General features: G+C 38.5%; 1 protein-coding gene across 1 annotated transcript; it reads left to right on the forward strand.

Annotated features, from left to right (window-relative positions):
* The first annotated feature begins 17,405 nt into the window (after window positions 1–17,405).
* On the forward strand, window positions 17,406–19,120 carry LOC143540706 (translationally-controlled tumor protein homolog). The gene is made up of 5 exons (XM_077033695.1): window positions 17,406–17,543; window positions 18,250–18,323; window positions 18,427–18,555; window positions 18,643–18,800; window positions 18,891–19,120. The coding sequence occupies exons 1-5, from the start codon at window positions 17,516–17,518 to the stop codon at window positions 19,006–19,008; spliced, it is 507 nt and encodes a 168-aa protein (XP_076889810.1). The 5' UTR covers window positions 17,406–17,515; the 3' UTR covers window positions 19,009–19,120.
* The last annotated feature ends 1,026 nt before the right edge of the window (window positions 19,121–20,146 follow it).

Below are 20,146 nucleotides of genomic sequence, written 5' to 3' on the forward strand. Positions count from 1 at the left end.
TGTCGAACTTTTTCTTCTTTATGTTGAATGAGGCTAGGAACTCCTTTGTAAGTTCGGTTACTGAATCCCCTGTTTGGTTAAAAACTCGTCTCCACGGCCCTGTGACGATGTTCTGATAGCGCTCCCATTTGTTAACTTGTCTGAGGGTTTCTTCGCATGCACGGAAGTGAGCTTCAGGATATCTATTATTGAGATAGGCTAATCTTTCGTTTGCCGATTGGTCCTTAGTCCTCCGGTTTCCGAAGACTAGGAATGCATGAAACTCTTCCCCATACTCGGCCATCTTAGGTTTAGGATCGAAGATTAGATGAAGAAATTAGCAAAATAGTTGAAGGTCGGCGGTTTCTTGGTTCAGAACACAGTGAAAAATAAGGTTGGTGGTTGGAGAAAGTTATTTTGTTAAGTTAAAACTCGTAACTGCCTTGACACCAAAAACATGGCCCCGTGCTTTTGGAAGCACGGTACCGTGCTGCTTAGAGCAGACAATACTGTTTTGTGTATTTTGTTTGTCGAGATTGGTTTGTTTTTACTGGTTTTTTATTTTCTGGTTATTTTAACATGGTAATTAAGAATCCTAAGATTCATTAAAACATAAAATTAAAGACATAATTAAAGATAGATGAAATGAAAAGTACAACAAAAATTCTCGGGTCCTAACACATAGTACTAGCGGAAACAACTTAAACACGAAACAAAGTCAGAACTTCAACGGCCACCACCCCCGAACAAGTCCTGGATGTGTGGTGGTGCTCGTTTGGCTTCCAAAAGTTCGTCAAGCTTTTTGTTGAGCGTGACGAGTTCTCGGTTGAGAAAGTTAAGTTTGGAAGTCACATCTTTGTGGTGACCATCCACAACATGGAAGTTCTCGAACCTAAGCAGGTCCACTTTGTTAATCAACTTGGTCTCTTACGATGCATTGGAGTCTCATGATTTGTTCCTCAAGGAAGGAAGATTCATGTTGTTTCCCCTTCTTCACTTGTTTCCATTCAACCCGTTTTCCTTCCATTTGGGTAGTTTTTGTTTGGTGTGAATGGAATAGTGAATTTATGCATGCATTATATAGAGACTGGAAAGTTGAACACGGCACCGTGTTTACTGGAGCACGGCCCCGTGCTGCTAGAAGAATAAATGTTTCTGAGTCAGAGAATTGTACGGAGTCAGCGCGTATCATGCTGAAGATTCTGGGTGACCACGGCCTCGTGCTTAGGAAAGCACGGCCCGTGCTTTTTGTCACAGTGTATATATATATATATATTTAGTTTTCAACATGATTCACGATCCGGAATTTTTAGAATGACGTTTATTGTAATAATTTGAAAGTTTGGTCATCTAAAGATTACTTTACATTAAATAAAGATCCTAGAACAGTTATGGGATAAGCCCGGGTTTCCTAAGAAAAGAAAATAATCGGGTTAAGCCCGAAGTCCTAACACATTGTGCTTAATGCACTTTTTTAACATATAAAAAGCATAAAATTAAGTTTCCTAGAGTTCTCCGAAAGGCGCTCCTCCTCCGAACGGTCCTGGTGGTGGAAAATACGTGAAACCGAGAACTTGGAACTGGAGTTGCTCGTTGATGTCTCGGAGTTCCATTTTCATGTTCTCCACCGATTCAGTGAGTTGTATGAGACGCATTTCCGCGAGTACATTCATTTCTGTAGGTTCTCTCACGAGTTCTTGAAGTTTCAAGAGAAGCTCGGTTTTGGAAACATGGCGGGCATCGTTTCTCGGATGTCGGGAAACGGGAATTGTTTTATTCATCTCAGTTGGCATGCTAAATTATCAGAGGTTTTTGGTTTTGGTTTTGGTTTGTGCAAGGAATGCAATGACACAAGGTGCCTTTTATAACCAAACAGGAAACCGAGCACGGCACCGTGCTTATGGAAGCACGCCCCCATGTTTTAACTCTGACAATTCTGTTACAAACCAGTCTGACTGAGATTTTTGCAGCGTAGATGCCGGCCCGTATTTTGAGGCACGGGACCGTGCTTTAAGGAGCACGCCCCCGTGGTTTTTCTGATTTTTTTTTTTGAGTTTAGCTAAAACAATATTTACAAGGCCTATTTTTGCGAAGGTCTTGGCCAGACCTTGTTTCCTTAATCTCTTATTTAAAAAGTTTGGAGGGTTAGTACCTCCAAAACTTCTTTAAGTGGACCGTCGATGTATGGTTTTAATCGATGTCCATTGACCTTGAACTTTTGACCGTTTGAACTTGAAATTTCGATGGTTCCATAGCCAAAAACTGTTTCAACTACGCATGAACTTGTCCATCGGGATTTCAGTTTTCCTGGAAAAAGACGTAAACGAGCGTTGTATAACAGTACACGATCGCCAACTTGAAATTTCTTGTTTCCTTTTAACTGAGCGTCGTGTATTCGTTTAGTCTTCTCCTTGTAGGACCAGGAATTTTCTTAGGCCATTGTTCTCAGCTCCTCGAGCTCACGAATTTGATCTTCCCGGTTTGCTCCGGCGGCGTAGATCAAAGTTCACCGCTCTGAGAGCCCAATAAGCTTTGTATTTTAATTCCACTGGTAGATGACATGCCTTTCCGTAAACGAGCTTGAAGGGTGTCGTTCCTATGGGAGTTTTGTAGGCTGTCCTGAGGCCCCACAATGCGTCGTCTAACTTTTCTGCCCAATTTTTGCGATTCATTCCTATAGTTCTTTCTAAAATCCTTTTAATTCCTCGATTCGAGACCTCTACTTGCCCACTGGTCTGCGGGTGATATGGTGTTGCCAGTCGGTGGTTAACCCCATATCGTGCTAAGACCTTGTCCATCAGGGTGTTACAGAAGTGAGTACCTCTGTCACTGATGAGAGCTTTCGGAGTACCGAATCTTGAGAATAACTTTTTCAGAATCGTACAACTACTCGAGCATCGTTGGTGGGAAGAGCTTGTGCTTCTACCCATTTAGACACGTAATCGACTGCTACAAGGATGTATTTATTTCCGAATGAGTTAGGAAATGGCCCCATGAAATCTATCCCCCATACATCAAAGATTTCACAAATTTGAATGCCTTTTTGAGCCATCTCATTTTTCGATGAGATGTTCCTGGATCTTTGACAAGCATCGCATGCTTGTATCAAAGTATGTGTATCTTTGTATATAGTGGGCCAGAAAAATCCTACATCAAACACTTTCCTGACTATGGCGGCGGTACCGTGGTGTCCGCCTGTTGGTCCTTCATGGCAGTGTTTGAGAATATCTAAGGCCTCTTTTCCTGCTACGCACCTACGAGTGATTTGATCCGCACCTATCCTAAACACGTATGGATCTTCCCACAAGTAAAACTTAAGATCGGAAAAGAATTTCTTCCGCTGTTGATGAGTAAGTCCTTTTCTGAGGATCCTACAAGCTAAGTAATTGGTGAAGTCGGCATACCAGGGACTTTTGTCCGTTTCTTCTATCACTCCTTGAATGTGCATGAGAACCTCATGTGGGAAATTATCGTTGATAATTTCTTCTTGAAGCACTTCGGGAGTTGAACATTCTAATCGTGAAAGATGGTCTGCGGCTACATTTTCTGCTCCCTTCTTGTCTTTAACTTCGATGTCAAATTCTTGGAGTAGTAGGATCCATCGGATGAGTCTAGGTTTGGCATCTTGTTTGTTGAATAGGTATCGTATTGCGGCATGATCGGCGTAAACTATGGTTTTGGAAAGAACGAGGTATGATCTAAATTTTTCAAAGGCAAAGACTACTGCTAGTAACTCTTTTTCTGTTGTGGTGTAGTTTTCTTGTGCATCATTAAGAGTCTTACTAGCATAGTAAATTGGGTGAAAGTGTTTTTCCTTGCGTTGTCCGAGTACGGCTCCAACTGCAAAGTCACTTTCATCGCACATGATCTCGAATGGAAGGGTCCAATCGGGTGTAGTCATGATTGGTGCGTTGACAAGTTTGTCTTTCAGTGTATTGAATGACTCAACACATTCCTTAGAGAAGACGAACGGTGTGTCTTTCTCTAGAAGTTTGGTCATAGGTCTTGAGATTTTTGAGAAGTCTTTTATGAAGCGGCGGTAGAAACCGGCGTGACCTAGAAAACTTCTAATGGCTTTGACTGAAGTTGGTGGTGGGAGTTTGGATATTGTTTCTATTTTGACCTAGAACAATGCCTTCCTTTACCATAAAGTGGCATTTTTCCCAGTTGAGCACTAGATTTACTTCTTCACACCTAGCTAGCATTTTGTCTTGGTTTTTCAGACAATGATCGAAGGAATCTCCAAAGACTGAGAAGTCATCCATGAAAACTTCCATAGAGTTTTCGATCATTTCATGAAATATGGCCACCATGCAGCGTTGGAAGGTGGCTGGAGCATTACATAATCCAAATGGCATTCTTCGGTAAGCGAAGGTTCCGTATGGACATGTAAAAGTGGTTTTCTCTTGATCTTCAGGAGCAATGGGGATCTGAAAATATCCGGAAAATCCATCAAGATAACAGTAGAACATCTTTCTAGATAATCTTTCGAGCATTTGATCTATGAAAGGAAGTGGAAAATGATCTTTTCTTGTGGCATCATTAAGCTTCCGGTAATCGATGCAAACTCGCCAGCCTGTGATGGTCCTCATTGGTATTAGTTCGTCCTTCTCGTTCATTACGACTGTCATTCCTCCCTTCTTGGGTACTACCTGAACGGGACTTACCCAAGGTGAATCTGAGATCGGGTAGATTAATCTGGCGTCAAGCAGTTTGATTACTTCCTTCTTCACCACATCTTGCATGTTAGGGTTGAGACGTCTTTGATGTTGGACCACGGGTTTGTATTCTTCCTCCATGAGGATTTTGTGGGTACAAAACGAAGGACTAATGCCCTTGATATCCATGATCTTCCATGCGATAGCCTGCTTATGGTTTTTGAGAACCTTAATGTAGGTTCCCAGCCGGATCTACACGAGATATCGCGTTCTACGTAGGTGCGGAATCCCTACGTAAGACGTTACGAGTATAGAAAACGATACGAGCTAACACACGATACGATAATCAAACACACGTTGTATTTCAACCGTAAACACGTGATACTATGATCACTGAATACAAACTCTCTGACTCGAATACACGAATAACAAAACTGAATTCCCTCTAACTCAGCCGTAACCTAGCTGAATATATAGGCGACAACTTCGCCTGGTAAGTTCAGGCGAAGTTGTTCCTAACTTCGCTTGTTCCACAAGTTCGCCTATAATCAGCGAACTTGTGATAACTTCGCTTACATACAAAACTCAAATCTAACTAACACGATTACAGACACTCGACACTGAACTACTGACATCATGCACCAACAGACTCCCCCTTGGCAGTAGCTTCATCTCTTTAGCTTCAAACACGTGTCTTGTAATCTTCAACAAAATTTACTTTCTCCAAAGTCATCTTTCCATTCGACACCGTCCCTATTCCTGTAATCCTTCCACCGCTCTCTCCTGCAAAACTCACTCTTCCTCCTTGAACAGGTTTCCAGTCGTGTAACAATTTCTTGTTACCTGTCATGTGCCGGGAACAGCCGCTATCCACAACCCATTGATTGTTGGCAGCCCTGTTCAACTGTTCCTGCACGATTAAAGCAGATGATTAAAATCTGGGGACCCAAGACCGATTGGTCTTGGGTCGATACATCCCGTACCTTGGCTGTCCAAAGTTTGTATCATAATAATTTCTGTGAGTCCTAACAGGATACCTTCTTGTGGATTGTCTATGAGGCCATTCAAACCTTCGTGAATTAAAAGAATTATTACTTATGGTTTGGTTGTTAGTAGTGAAAAACTGAGATCTTTTTCTTTGAAAACCTGAATTAGAACAATTTCTGAATTTTGATGGGTTTTCAGTTTTAACATTTTCGTTAGTTCTATTCTCAGTTCTCGAAGGCCTCACATCTCTGAATCTCTGCTTCAGAGGGCAATCAGCAACTAGGTATCCCAATTGATTACATCTGAAACAACTCCTGTGTTCAACTTTCTTCTCCATAGTTGTTTTAGATGTTGAGGCTGTATTACCGCCCGTTTGTCTCACATAAGGTGGGACATACGGGTTTAGTGGAGACTTCTTTTCAGGTGTTTTATTTTTCTCTCCACTTTTTGGTAACACTTCCTTTTGTTTTGTCTCACTCGACTCAGATGACTTGTCCGAGTTTGATGAGACAGGACTCGGAGCAGAAATCTTAACACTAGTAACAGGCTTACTTGTTTTGCCTTTACTAACTTCTGGTTCTTTAATCGTTACTTTAACCGAAACTGTCTGACCATAGTCAACATCGACAGATTTCTGATTACTAGGGTCATAAGTGTAATTATGATTGAAAGGTGGTGGAACTTCATGATAACCAATTCCTCCCCTTTTTTGGGAACCTTGATCACTAACTAGGTGATCAAGTATAACGGAGGAATTTCTGAATTGCTCAAGTTTCCTGTTAAGTTCCACCACTTTCACCTGGTGATCAGCTATCTGTTTATCCCTTTCAGCTATTAGTTTGGTTTTCTCTTCTAGTACTTCATAGCTAAGATCAATCACTTGAATTTTTTCAGCAAGCTTTGCTTTAAGACTTTTAATATCTTTCTCACTAGCTTTAATTTTTACTTTGTAACTATTTTCTCTAGCTTTAGTGAAATGATGATCTTCTTTTAAAGTTTTAAATTGCGCATCCAAACTAACAAACTGATCAGTTATAGTTGTCAGTTGTTCAGACAGATGTTCACACTTAGTACAAGGGAGTTCGGTACCTACCTCGGAGAGCTGGTCTGTCACATCCGCCATGTAAGCTTCATTTTCGCCAGTTCCCTTCTCACTATCTGCAGTTTCGATGTTTGCCAAATTGGCCTGTTCAAATACTTCTTCAACATGCAGATTCCAGTTGTACTCCTCATTCTGTCTGGAAATCATGGCTCTATAGTCATTACCACTACCACTCTGTTGTGTAGATCTGTTTTGACTGCGTTCTACACGTTCATTTTTGCACTCTTTTGCAAAGTGGCCATTCTGCTGACAGTTGTAACAGCGAACCTTCGACTTATCAAACCCTGGCCTCTCACCGACAAACTTCCTGCCAGTCTTCTTCATGAACCTCTTAACCCTTCTCACAATCATAGCCATCTGCCACTGCAGATCCATCTCCTCCAGATCATCAGCATCGATCTGATCATAGTCTTCATCCAAAATTGCAGGATCAACAATCTTACCCTGAATGTAATTCTCATACGAAGCAATAAAAGATGCATAGAGAGCAAACTGCTGCTCAGCAGATTTAACACTCATGGGCATCTTCGAGTAGTTGTTGTTTGAAACACTTGGGGAAAAACTACTCTTGGTCGCTTGAGGTTGAGAAGCATTTGATCCTCCAGCTACAAAGCACACATCACCGTTCATGTTGAGAGATACATGTCCTTCATGTGTTGAGCTAGCGCCTGACTCTCCCTTAGAGTAATAAGCAGATGATTCAGTTTTCGAACTTGATCCTAAGTTAACCTTTGCACCATACATACCCGCATCTTGAACCTGATCGGTAGGTGTCTCCTTTCGTACCATGTTCAGTTCAAACGTTCTTAGCTTGTTAACTGCTATCTCCAGGTCATAGTCAGCAAAGTCTTTGTCTTCTCTCATCAACACAGTATACATCTCCCATTTCGGTGGGAGAGCATCAAGAAGCTTTTCAACAATCTCATCTTCTTTGTAAACAATTGAATAATTGCTGAGTTCAGTCATCAGATGATAATATCTAGTGATGATATCATCAAGTGATTCATTCTTCAGATACTTGAAGACCGAGAATTGGGTGTTTAGAAGTTTAATCTTCGATGCACGAATTCCCACATTGCCCTCAAACCGGTTTTCAAGCGCTTCCCAAAGCTCTCTGGCAGTTTTATACTTTCTGAAAGTGTGCAGAATCTCTTGTGGAAGAGCCATTGTAATTGCTGCATGAGCTTTGCTTTCGGCCTCATACATTTTCTTCTCTTCTTCTTCCATCTCTTTGTATTTCTTGATCTGATCAAGACCCTCATACTCAGTAGTAGGTGGAATGTAACCATCTTGTATGCACACCCACATCTTAGCATCTTGGTACTTGACATATTGTTCAAAACGATCTTTCCACGCTACATAATCGGTTTTCTTAAGCATCTTCGGTGCCTTTGTAGCCGAACCCGCTTCCACTTCCATCTTAACTAGTTCCGTAATGTTTATTGAAGACATCTTTCACGAAACCCAAAGAAACTCGAAAAATAAAAAATTTTATTTTTAAACAGTACTGTATGTGAAGTTGTGGATAACTTCGCTTAAGTCTGAACTTCGCTGATTATGAACTTCGCTTCCTTTTTAAATTTGCCTGATTCGGCGAAGTTGTGAATAACTTCGCTTGAGGTAAGCGAACTTGAGAGGTAGGCGAAGTTATGGGTAACTTCGCTTGAGATAAGCGAACTTGAGAAGGTAGGCGTGATAACCAATTCCTCCCCTTTTTTGGGAACCTTGATCACTAACTAGGTGATCAAGTATAACGGAGGAATTTCTGAATTGCTCAAGTTTCCTGTTAAGTTCCACCACTTTCACCTGGTGATCAGCTATCTGTTTATCCCTTTCAGCTATTAGTTTGGTTTTCTCTTCTAGTACTTCATAGCTAAGATCAATCACTTGAATTTTTTCAGCAAGCTTTGCTTTAAGACTTTTAATATCTTTCTCACTAGCTTTAATTTTTACTTTGTAACTATTTTCTCTAGCTTTAGTGAAATGATGATCTTCTTTTAAAGTTTTAAATTGCGCATCCAAACTAACAAACTGATCAGTTATAGTTGTCAGTTGTTCAGACAGATGTTCACACTTAGTACAAGGGAGTTCGGTACCTACCTCGGAGAGCTGGTCTGTCACATCCGCCATGTAAGCTTCATTTTCGCCAGTTCCCTTCTCACTATCTGCAGTTTCGATGTTTGCCAAATTGGCCTGTTCAAATACTTCTTCAACATGCAGATTCCAGTTGTACTCCTCATTCTGTCTGGAAATCATGGCTCTATAGTCATTACCACTACCACTCTGCTGTGTAGATCTGTTTTGACTGCGTTCTACACGTTCATTTTTGCACTCTTTTGCAAAGTGGCCATTCTGCTGACAGTTGTAACAGCGAACCTTCGACTTATCAAACCCTGGCCTCTCACCGACAAACTTCCTGCCAGTCTTCTTCATGAACCTCTTAACCCTTCTCACAATCATAGCCATCTGCCACTGCAGATCCATCTCCTCCAGATCATCAGCATCGATCTGATCATAGTCTTCATCCAAAATTGCAGGATCAACAATCTTACCCTGAATGTAATTCTCATACGAAGCAATAAAAGATGCATAGAGAGCAAACTGCTGTTCAGCAGATTTAACACTCATGGGCATCTTCGAGTAGTTGTTGTTTGAAACACTTGGGGAAAAACTACTCTTGGTCGCTTGAGGTTGAGAAGCATTTGATCCTCCAGCTACAAAGCACACATCACCGTTCATGTTGAGAGATACATGTCCTTCATGTGTTGAGCTAGCGCCTGACTCTCCCTTAGAGTAATAAGCAGATGATTCAGTTTTCGAACTTGATCCTAAGTTAACCTTTGCACCATACATACCCGCATCTTGAACCTGATCGGTAGGTGTCTCCTTTCGTACCATGTTCAGTTCAAACGTTCTTAGCTTGTTAACTGCTATCTCCAGGTCATAGTCAGCAAAGTCTTTGTCTTCTCTCATCAACACAGTATACATCTCCCATTTCGGTGGGAGAGCATCAAGAAGCTTTTCAACAATCACATCTTCTTTGTAAACAATTGAATAATTGCTGAGTTCAGTCATCAGATGATAATATCTAGTGATGATATCATCAAGTGATTCATTCTTCAGATACTTGAAGACCGAGAATTGGGTGTTTAGAAGTTTAATCTTCGATGCACGAATTCCCACATTGCCCTCAAACCGGTTTTCAAGCGCTTCCCAAAGCTCTCTGGCAGTTTTATACTTTCTGAAAGTGTGCAGAATCTCTTGTGGAAGAGCCATTGTAATTGCTGCATGAGCTTTGCTTTCGGCCTCATACATTTTCTTCTCTTCTTCTTCCATCTCTTTGTATTTCTTGATCTGATCAAGACCCTCATACTCAGTAGTAGGTGGAATGTAACCATCTTGTATGCACACCCACATCTTAGCATCTTGGTACTTGACATATTGTTCAAAACGATCTTTCCACGCTACATAATCGGTTTTCTTAAGCATCTTCGGTGCCTTTGTAGCCGAACCCGCTTCCACTTCCATCTTAACTAGTTCCGTAATGTTTATTGAAGACATCTTTCACGAAACCCAAAGAAACTCGAAAAATAAAAAATTTTATTTTTAAACAGTACTGTAGGTGAAGTTGTGGATAACTTCGCTTAAGTCTGAACTTCGCTGATTATGAACTTCGCTTCCTTTTTAAATTTGCCTGATTCGGCGAAGTTGTGAATAACTTCGCTTGAGGTAAGCGAACTTGAGAGGTAGGCGAAGTTATGGGTAACTTCGCTTGAGATAAGCGAACTTGAGAAGGTAGGCGAAGTTGTGGATAACTTCGCTTAACCTTATATCTTCGCTGAAACCCTACGAACAGTGACGGCAACTTCGCCTGATGAACACGATGAATATGCAGGTTTGATTTCTGGATTTTACGAGGTTTGTGAAGGTGTTATGGGTTGTTTATGATTGTAGGAGGTGAGTAGGACACAAAAACTCAGAAAACTCGTCCCGCGAATAGTCGAACGGAACGATTTCTACACCCGCGTGATAATCCCGAACCACACAATCGAGCAAAAGCTCTGATACCAATTGTAGGTTCCCAGCCGGATCTACACGAGATATCGCGTTCTACGTAGGTGCGGAATCCCTACGTAAGACGTTACGAGTATAGAAAACGATACGAGCTAACACACAATACGATAATCAAACACACGTTGTATTTCAACCGTAAACACGTGATACTATGATCACTGAATACAAACTCTCTGACTCGAATACACGAATAACAAAACTGAATTCCCTCTAACTCAGCCGTAACCTAGCTGAATATATAGGCGACAACTTCGCCTGGTAAGTTCAGGCGAAGTTGTTCCTAACTTCGCTTGTTCCACAAGTTCGCCTATAATCAGCGAACTTGTGATAACTTCGCTTACATACAAAACTCAAATCTAACTAACACGATTACAGACACTCAACACTGAACTACTAACATCATGCACCAACACTTAAGAAGTTCGTCTTTCTCTTCTTTAGAAAGGTGAGATGAAATAATTACTGGGAGTTGAGAATCCTTCTCTAGAAAGGCGTATTCGAGATGTTTTGGTAGTTCTTTTAACTCTAAGGCTGGTGGTTCTTCGATTGATGGTTTTGATTTTTCATTGTTTTCAATGATTTCGTATATCTTTTCTGATTCTTCGTGGTAGTTGTTATTGAAATTTTCATTTTCTAAAATTGGTTTGTTTAGTGTTTTGTCTAAGACTTGTGTTTCTAGGGGAGTATTGATGGAGGAATCTCGCATATAGCAACTTACGATGGAGTCTATGATGTCAACACAGTATAAGGTGTCATCGTGTTGTTGCGGATATTGCATAGATTTTCCTATGTCAAAAGTGATTGCCTAGTCATTGACCCTAAGAGTGAGTTTGCCGGTGCAAACATCAATGATAGCCTTTGCGGTGGCTAAAAAAGGTCTTCCTAAAATCAGAGGTACACTTTTGTCTTCCTCCATGTCTAGAATCACAAAATCTACTGGGAAGACGAACTTGTCAATTTTGACAAGCATGTTTTCAACAATGCCCCGAGGGTATTTAACGGATCAGTTAGCTAACTGAATGCTCATGCGGGCGGGCTTTGGTTCTCCTATCCCTAGTTTTGCAAAAACCGCATAAGGCATTAAATTAATACTAGCTCCTAGGTCAGCCAGGGCATTGCTAACAGATAAATTTCCTATGAGACAAGGGATAGTAAAGCTCCCTGGATCGGTCATCTTTGTCGGTAGCTTGCTTTAGAGGACAGTTGAACATTCTTCACTTAGGGTGACATGCGAGACTTCCTCCAGCTTCCTTTTGTTTGTTAGCACTTCTTTGAGAAACTTGGCGTATTTTGGCATTTGAATGATAGCTTCGACAAAAGGGATGTTGATATGGAGTTGCTTAAAGAGTTCTAGAAACTTCCCGTATTGGGCTTCCAATCGCTCCTGCTTCAGTCTTCCAGGGTATGGAATAGGCGGAACATAGGTTCGAACTGGTTCCTTAGGCTGTTCTGTGCTTGTTGGGGTCAGTCTTTCCTATGTTTCATCAGGAGACTTTTTCTCCAAAGTTGATGGGACAACAGTGGTTGTACCACTCCTGAGTGTGACGGCGTTAGCTGTCCCATTTGGGTTGGTGATTGTATTGCTTGGAAGAGTGCCAGGTGGTCTTTCGGATAATTGTCGGGCAATTTGTCCGATTTGGGTTTCTAGGTTCTGAAGCGATGCTTGTTGACTTTTGAGATCGGCTTCATGTTTTAATAATACTCCACTGATATCAACAGCTCTTGAGTCGGCTTTCTTTTCTGCTTCATTTGTTTTGGTCATCAATTGAATTAGCATTTCTTCGATCTTCGAGTAGCTTGGGTTTTGATGGCTACTAGAACTTTGATCTTGAAATTGAGGTTTAAGCTGGAAGGGTTGATTCATAGAGACTCGAATCCGGATAAAGGTTGAGGGTTACCTCCGTCTTTCCAGCATAAATTCGGGTGGTTTCTCCATCCTGGATTGTAGTTATTGCTGAAGGCGTTGTTCTGTCGTGCGATGAAATCGACTTCTTCCATGGCCATAATGACTTGTTTACAGTCACTCGTCTTATGACTTCCTCCACAAGTGTCACAGGTGAGTTTGGTTTTTGATAGTTCGGCTTGAAGTTGTTCGAATTTTTTAGAAAGAGCTTCAAGCTGTGCCGTGACAAGAGTGTTGGAATCAACGTGGTGTATTCCTTTATGGGTAGGTGTAGATCTTGGTGGGTTGTAAGCGAAACTCCTCTTTGCGGCTTTCTCCAGGACTTCAAATGCTTCGTTAGGTGATTTGGATCCCAGGTCTCCACCAGCGATCTGGTCGATGGCCTGTTTGTTTTGACTGGATTGTGCGTCAAAGAAAGTTTGGACTTGTAACCACACGCTCAGTCCATGATGTGGGCACCTTCTCAGAAGATTTTTGTATCTTTCCCATGCTGCGTGTAACGACTCATCATTATCGGTCCGGAATTCGGTAATGCTGGCTCGGTATTTAGCAGTTTTGTCAAGCGGAAAGTATTTGAGGAGAAACGGTTCAACCATCTGGTCCCAAGTGGTGATGGAACCAGAGGAAATAGATTCTATCCATTCTAAGGCTTGGCCCCTTAGAGAGAAAGGAAAGAGTTTAAGTTTGATTTGATCGTCTGAACACTTTTGAATTTTAAAGGTTCCGCAGATTCGTAGAAATCGAGATATGTGAGAAAGAGGGTCTTCGTCGAGGAGACCATGAAATTGAACTGAATTTTCCACCATATGAATGATGCTTGATTTGATTTCGAAATTTTCAGTGATTTCGGGTGGAGCCACTCCATTGCCGTAGCCTTCGAGAGTTGGCTTGGCATACTAGCTCATGTTCGGCTCATTATTCTGGGCTGTCATCATTTCTTCGGTTTGATTTTCTCCTGATGCGGTGGCGTCTACTGATTCGTCTTTGATTGCTTCTGCGGTTTCTGTAGTCCGTTTACGAGTTCGTCGACGAAAGAGTCGTTCCGGTTCAGAAATTGGAGAAACAAGCTCACGCTCAAAAGTAGAGGACATACATGAGGCTAAATCAAAATTACACTAAAGTAAAAGTTAGCTAAAGTTAATCTAAGTTAAACTATGAGTTAGGCTAAGCTATTTTAAACTATACTAAGGTCTAAGTTAATTGAGCTAAAGTAAAGTAAGGTAACTAAAGGTAAAAAGTAGGCTAGCCGTAAAATTATATAGTTTAATATTTAGTAAAAATTAAAGATAAAATAAAATAGAAATTAAAGATTTGTACAATTATAGACAATGATTAAATTAAAACTTAGATCGTTCTTAGAAACGTACCGTGTATCCCGGCAACGGCGCCAAAAACTTTGATGCGTGTGTGCGCGGCTTGTAAAATTATGATAGATTGGATATTTAGCTTTTGCACAAGATCGTGTTTTAAATTTATAAAAGTGATTTCTACAAAGACTAAACACACACAAAATAGGCAAGTGTACCTATCGTATATGTAGAATAGTAATGGTAAGAACCAAGTATCGATCCGTGGACACACAGGTTTCTAATAATGAATCGTTGTTTAACTTCAATCGGAGGTTTTAATCATTTTGGGGTTGATTTTTAAACTTTTTTATAAGATATAAATACTTATATTTATAATATATAGGTGACCGAGAAAAGAGATTTTAAACGAGTTGTTCAATTATGCGAAGCTTACCATCTAAGATCAAGAATCCACTCCATTTTAGCATTGATAATTAATATATAGACATGTGATAAACTTGCCGTAGCAATATATGATAGATAACTCCTTAAACCTTAAGTGAGCATCTTCGGCACTAAGGAGATGGTATGCGCATTTTAAAGTCCACCCTTTCCTAATGTCATACCATCTCAATGATGTCGATTTGAGTTGACAAGTAGTTTCGTAAAGTAGAAAGATTAGGATTGACTTCGATTTCTCAAATACCAATTCTAACAACTTCGGATGGTTGTAGTTCATCACACAACCTCCCCTTGGTTGATTTATGTAGGTTATAATTACACATTCCGTTAACATATGGTTTCTTTAACTAATTTGATATCCTAAGCAAAGCCATTTTCGGATTACCAAGGTTTAGAAAAATACACCATAACTTATATCTCATCATTTATAAGTACAATATAAGGATCCATGTTTCGATAATGTATCAAAGTATTTCTATCTTTCAAGAACATGAATCGATCATGAACGATTGCCAAAGATATTGACAACCATCAACTTTGATTTAGTGATTTAAGATGGTGAAACATTTCTCATCAAAAGATAATTGTAATATAACCATGTACTTTACTAGACTACATCACATGTCTTGATTGATTATCAAATAAAACAAAGCTTCTTCATAAATTTTAGATGGTAAAAGGAGTTTAGCTCATAATGAGCATAATGATGAACATTAAGATGATTGATAATAACAAATACATGATTAAACTTAGAACAATCTAACCAAATGTAGATGAATCCTTCTTCTTAATGATGGTAATGATGGTTGATGATGATGATTAGTGGTGATGACCTCCAAACCTTCAAACTCTTCACTAGATCTTCAAAGTGAGTGTTAGTGTATGTTTTTATAAGTGAAAACCGGAGAGAATTCTTTTCAAGGCACACTCTTCAAATGGCACAAGAGCCACTATTTATAGGCAATCTGGAGTGTGAAGCACGGCCCCGTGCTTGATGAGCACGGCCCCGTGCATTTTTATGACATGTGCCAGATTTGTTTTGTCTTTTGTGTGAGCTGGCAACGGCCCCGTGGTTGGAAGGCACGCCCCCGTGATTTTTAGTGACATGTGCTCAATTCTTCTTTGTCTTTTCTGTGTTCCCGTCCACGGCCCCGTGCATGATGAGCACGACCCCGTTCTTTTGCTTCCTGATTTTGTCTTTTCTTGTTTCAGAAGCAGGGGGCGTGTTTCTTGAGGCATGGGGGCGTGTTCCTTTGTTTTCTTGTGTCTTCTTCTGTTTTTCTTCGTCTTTTTGCTTGTTTCTTCGTTTGAGGCTTGGTTTCACCTGAAATTATGTTTTATCATGATAAGTAGTCTTTTATGCTATGTTATTGGATGGAAATTGCAGTTTTTAGAGATTATTTGATGCCGAAAAGATGTATATTTGTATGTACATCAATATAAAAATGAAATAATTTACATGAATTGTCTAAGCTACATAAAATAAAAAATGATAGAAAATAAATAACTAAAATACATTAGTAATGACCAAAACAAACATAATCAAACTACTCTCCATCAAATACTTTTTCCATGGAATTAGCCAATCTACCAATTTGGGCCGCCATAAACTGAAATTATTTAAAATAAATTAATGTTAGATATACTGAACTATTAAAAAACAAATTAGTAAGAATTATCAATGAATGAAACAAAGCTTGTGTGGGCAGTCGATGTAATTGTAAGTAGACATATTTGTACCGAGTGAGGCCTTCCAAGCAATAAAAGATTTACTCTCGGCAAGCCAAACATCATGCTTAGGAATGCAAGGCTTTCTTACATAGGCTTGCATTCTGTTGCCCTGCAAATTATTATTAAGATTAGTAAAAAGTTGTATGAATAATATAGTAAATTAATGAATGTGTTAACAATACCATTTCGTCTTGAACAATCATTTCGATGAACCAATCTTGCCCGGGCTTTGAGTTGTCCTTCAGCCGCCAAAGTTTCAAAATACGCACCTTTAGGATACACTCATTGTGAAGAACATTCAATTGGTTCAACATGGTGATATTTGTTGGCTCCATCTTGCTAGTGGTGAAAAATTTTAAAAAACAAAAAAAATCATTTAGGAACAATAACACTTTTAAGCAAAAAAATGAAAGATGAAAATGGAAGATACATAAACAACAAAAAGTAAAAACCTTGGCACAAATCTAATCGTTTTTACTAATGAGGCTTTGATGGTGTAAGAATTAGCCTATCAAATGTACGTATTTATACGAAATGAATTAGGGTGGACTAAATTATAGAAGGAAGGTATACAGGTAATTGATTAGAAACATAAATTTAGGAAATTTCAAACATTTTCAAAAAAGTTATAGTAAGAACGAATATAAGGGAAATCGTAATTAATGGATTTTCAAATAATATGCAATTTTACATAATTAGATTAGAAATACAAATAATATATTTTCAAATTTTTGAATTTTCTAAAATGCCTAATTTTCTAAAATCCAATGTTACATAATGTAAAAATATAAGTTACTAATTATATTATTATTTACAATAATACAATTAATCATCAATTATAACACCATATATTATGTAATGTAATTCATATAAGATGTGAAAATAAAAAGTTACTAATTTTGTTATATATATGTAACTCAAATGTTAATTAGTAAATCGTAAGTCAATTGTTATTGTTAAACAATAATAAGTCAATGGATTTGTATTATAATTGTTAAAAAATAATGACCGTAATTAAGTCAGTGGGTCAATGGGTCAACATCCGTAATTTTAGTAAAACTTAATGATTGGTTATTAATAGTATAGTTAGATTTGAATTTGAACCCAACCACTAAACCAAATACTCCATTAACAAGGGCAAAAACGTAAACAACCAAAGAGCCAAAAACCTATACTCGTAATTTCACACCAAACTCATCATCCCCAAAACCCCCATTGGCCTATATATACCCGCTATATCTATACTCCACAAACCCTCTTGTTTTGTACCAATCATCATCGCAAGTTGCCTACTTTGTGCTCTCTTTTTTACCACCGATCCAGAATCAACATGTTGGTCTATCAAGATTTGATTTCTGGTAATCTTTTTGTTTCAATTTCATGGGTTTTTTACTTTCCTGATTATAAATAAAGTTAGGGTTTTTAGTTTTAGTAATCGATTAGCCTTAGTTTTGAGGTAATCGTGTAGATATAGTTTCTTGTTTGATTATCCGATTGAAGTTTTATTAGATCTGATGATTAATTTTTGGGTTTAATTTGTGTTGTGGTTTTTGTTAGCTGGTTTTAGGGTTTCTTATGTTTGAAGCTTTAATGGTTTGTTGGAATCTGTAAAATTTTATATCTTTTTCAGCTTCTGATGTTTAAATATTTATCTGGGATCAGATTTTATTATGTTTAATTGTGTTTTAATTTTAATGGACTTATTATTATTATTATTGTTGTTGTTGTTGTTTTATTGATAATATTACTCAAAAAATTATTAGCTAGAATACTATATTTAGATGGTGATGTTATTTGATTTAACTGTTTCCAGATTTTATTATGTTTTAAATTTAATTGACTTAATATTTTCTATTGATAATACTATTCAAGAAAAGAATTGAAGTTGATATTGATGAGCTAAAATTGAGAAATAAAATTAATCTTATCTGAAGTGACAATTTTGAGTATAATTGATTCCGTGATTAATTGATTAAATCAATGTTTTTTAATTGTTTTTCTACCTAATAAATTTTTTTGATTGTTTAATTTTATTTTTAAATCCAACTGTATTTATAAATTCAGGTGATGAGCTTCTTTCGAACTCCTTTCCTTATAAGGAGATCTTGAATGGGATCTTGTGGGAAGTTGAAGGAAAGGTATAATCTTGCACTTGTTTTTTTTTTTAAAAAAAAAATTGATGTTGGAAGTTGTCGGTGAACGGAAAATTAATCACGGGTATGTTTAATAGTATATGTGCAGTGGGTGGTACAAGGAGAAGTGGCTGTTGACATTGGCGCAAACCCTTCTGCAGAAGGAGGTGATGAAGATGAAGGCGTTGATGATCAAGCAGTGAAGGTGGTCGACATTGTCGATACCTTCAGACTCCAGGTACATAGTTTAATCTGGTTATGATATTATATGTTATTAAGGTTTTAAATGTTTATACGTATTTATAAAACTATGATGCACATTTAGGAACAACCTCCTTTTGACAAGAAGCAGTTTGTTGCATATATCAAGAAGTACATCAAACTTATTACCCCCAAGCTTGATGAAGAGAAGCAAGATTTATTTAAGAAGAACATTGAGGCTGCAACGAAGTTTCTTCTCTCAAAGCTCAGTGACCTTCAGTTGTAAGTCTCGAGCTATCTTTTTTTTTTTTTTGAAATACAAAGATCTTGTATTCATGTGTGTGATTAACTGATTATGACTTGTTTTTGCAGTTTTGTTGGGGAGAGTATGCATGATGATTCGACAATAGTGTTTGCTTACTACAAAGAAGGTGCTACTGACCCGACATTTTTGTATTTTGGTGTGGGGTTGAAGGAGGTTGAATGTTAAGGATCATCATCTCTAGCCAGTGACCCAAGCCTGCAAAGAGTTGAGGCACTTGCTGTAGTTGTTGCTTTTAAGTATGGTTTTTGTTGCTTATTAAATATGGATATGCAAACTTTTTGCATATCCATATTGGATGTGTGGGCACACAAGGCTAGACCGAATAAGAAACGTTGTGTTTCGCGAGAGATTAGGGGTGGCGAACATAGCAGACAAGATAAGAGAGTGGAGATTTAGATGGTTTGGACATGTAAAGAGAAGACATACGACGAATCCTGTTAGATCCGTAGAAAACATTACTATAGAGGGGAGGATGGGTAGAGGACGACCGAAATTGACTTGGGATGAGAGGATTAGGCATGATTTGATAGACCTAAACCTCTCCGAGGACATGGTTGAGGATAGGAATTCGTGGAGAAGTAGAATTAAAGTTAAGGATTTTTAGAGAGAATTGATTACCTTAGGGCTTAGACTTAACTTATTTAGGTCACATACCATAATGGTATTTCCCTTAGATATATTATTATTATTATTATAATTATTATTAGCTTTTATATATCTGTTAAACTGTGATCTTATTATTAATATTATTATAATTAGTAGTAGTTTTTATATAACTGTTAAACTTTGATTTCCTTTATTTTGCTTCATACACATGTACTTAGAGCCGAGGGACTCTCTGGAAGCCACCTCTTTATTCCTTTGGATAGAGGTACGGTGTGCCTACATCCCACCCTCCCCAGACCCTACTTATAGCTTTGCTGTCGGTGGGATTTTACTGGGCATGATTGATTGATTGATTGAAACTTTTTGCAAGTTTGGTTGTGTTTTTGGACCTCAGTTGGTGTTTGTTTTAAGTAAGTTTGATCTTTGATTCACCTGATGCTAGTCAATAGTTTTCTGTTAAAGATTACAAATAGATTGTGGATCAGAGACCTGGAGTTTAATTCAAAAATATTTGTTTGATAATCTCTTCAGTTTCAAAGAAAATTCTAAACGACATAACTTTTCATAGAAACCGCAATGAATCATTCCATTTTCTTGTCATTATTGATTGCATACCAAACGCTATCTAAAAGTTCATGCAAAAAGGCCACTACAATTTTCTTGTCATTACTGATTTACTGCATACCAAACGCTATCT

This window comes from Bidens hawaiensis, unplaced genomic scaffold (assembly GCF_021521415.1).
Source record: "Bidens hawaiensis isolate Kalapana, Puna unplaced genomic scaffold, B.hawaiensis_p1.1 tig00000820_1, whole genome shotgun sequence".
NCBI lineage: Eukaryota > Viridiplantae > Streptophyta > Magnoliopsida > Asterales > Asteraceae > Bidens > Bidens hawaiensis.

Bases quoted from the DNA above. Each gene is read 5' to 3' on its own strand.
- LOC143540706 (XM_077033695.1), top strand. From the start codon at position 17,516: ATGTTGGTCTATCAAGATTTGATTTCTG. The intron at 18,324-18,426 runs GTATAATCTTGC...GTATATGTGCAG, and splicing joins TGTGGGAAGTTGAAGGAAAG to TGGGTGGTACAAGGAGAAGT. The intron at 18,556-18,642 runs GTACATAGTTTA...ATGCACATTTAG, and splicing joins TCGATACCTTCAGACTCCAG to GAACAACCTCCTTTTGACAA.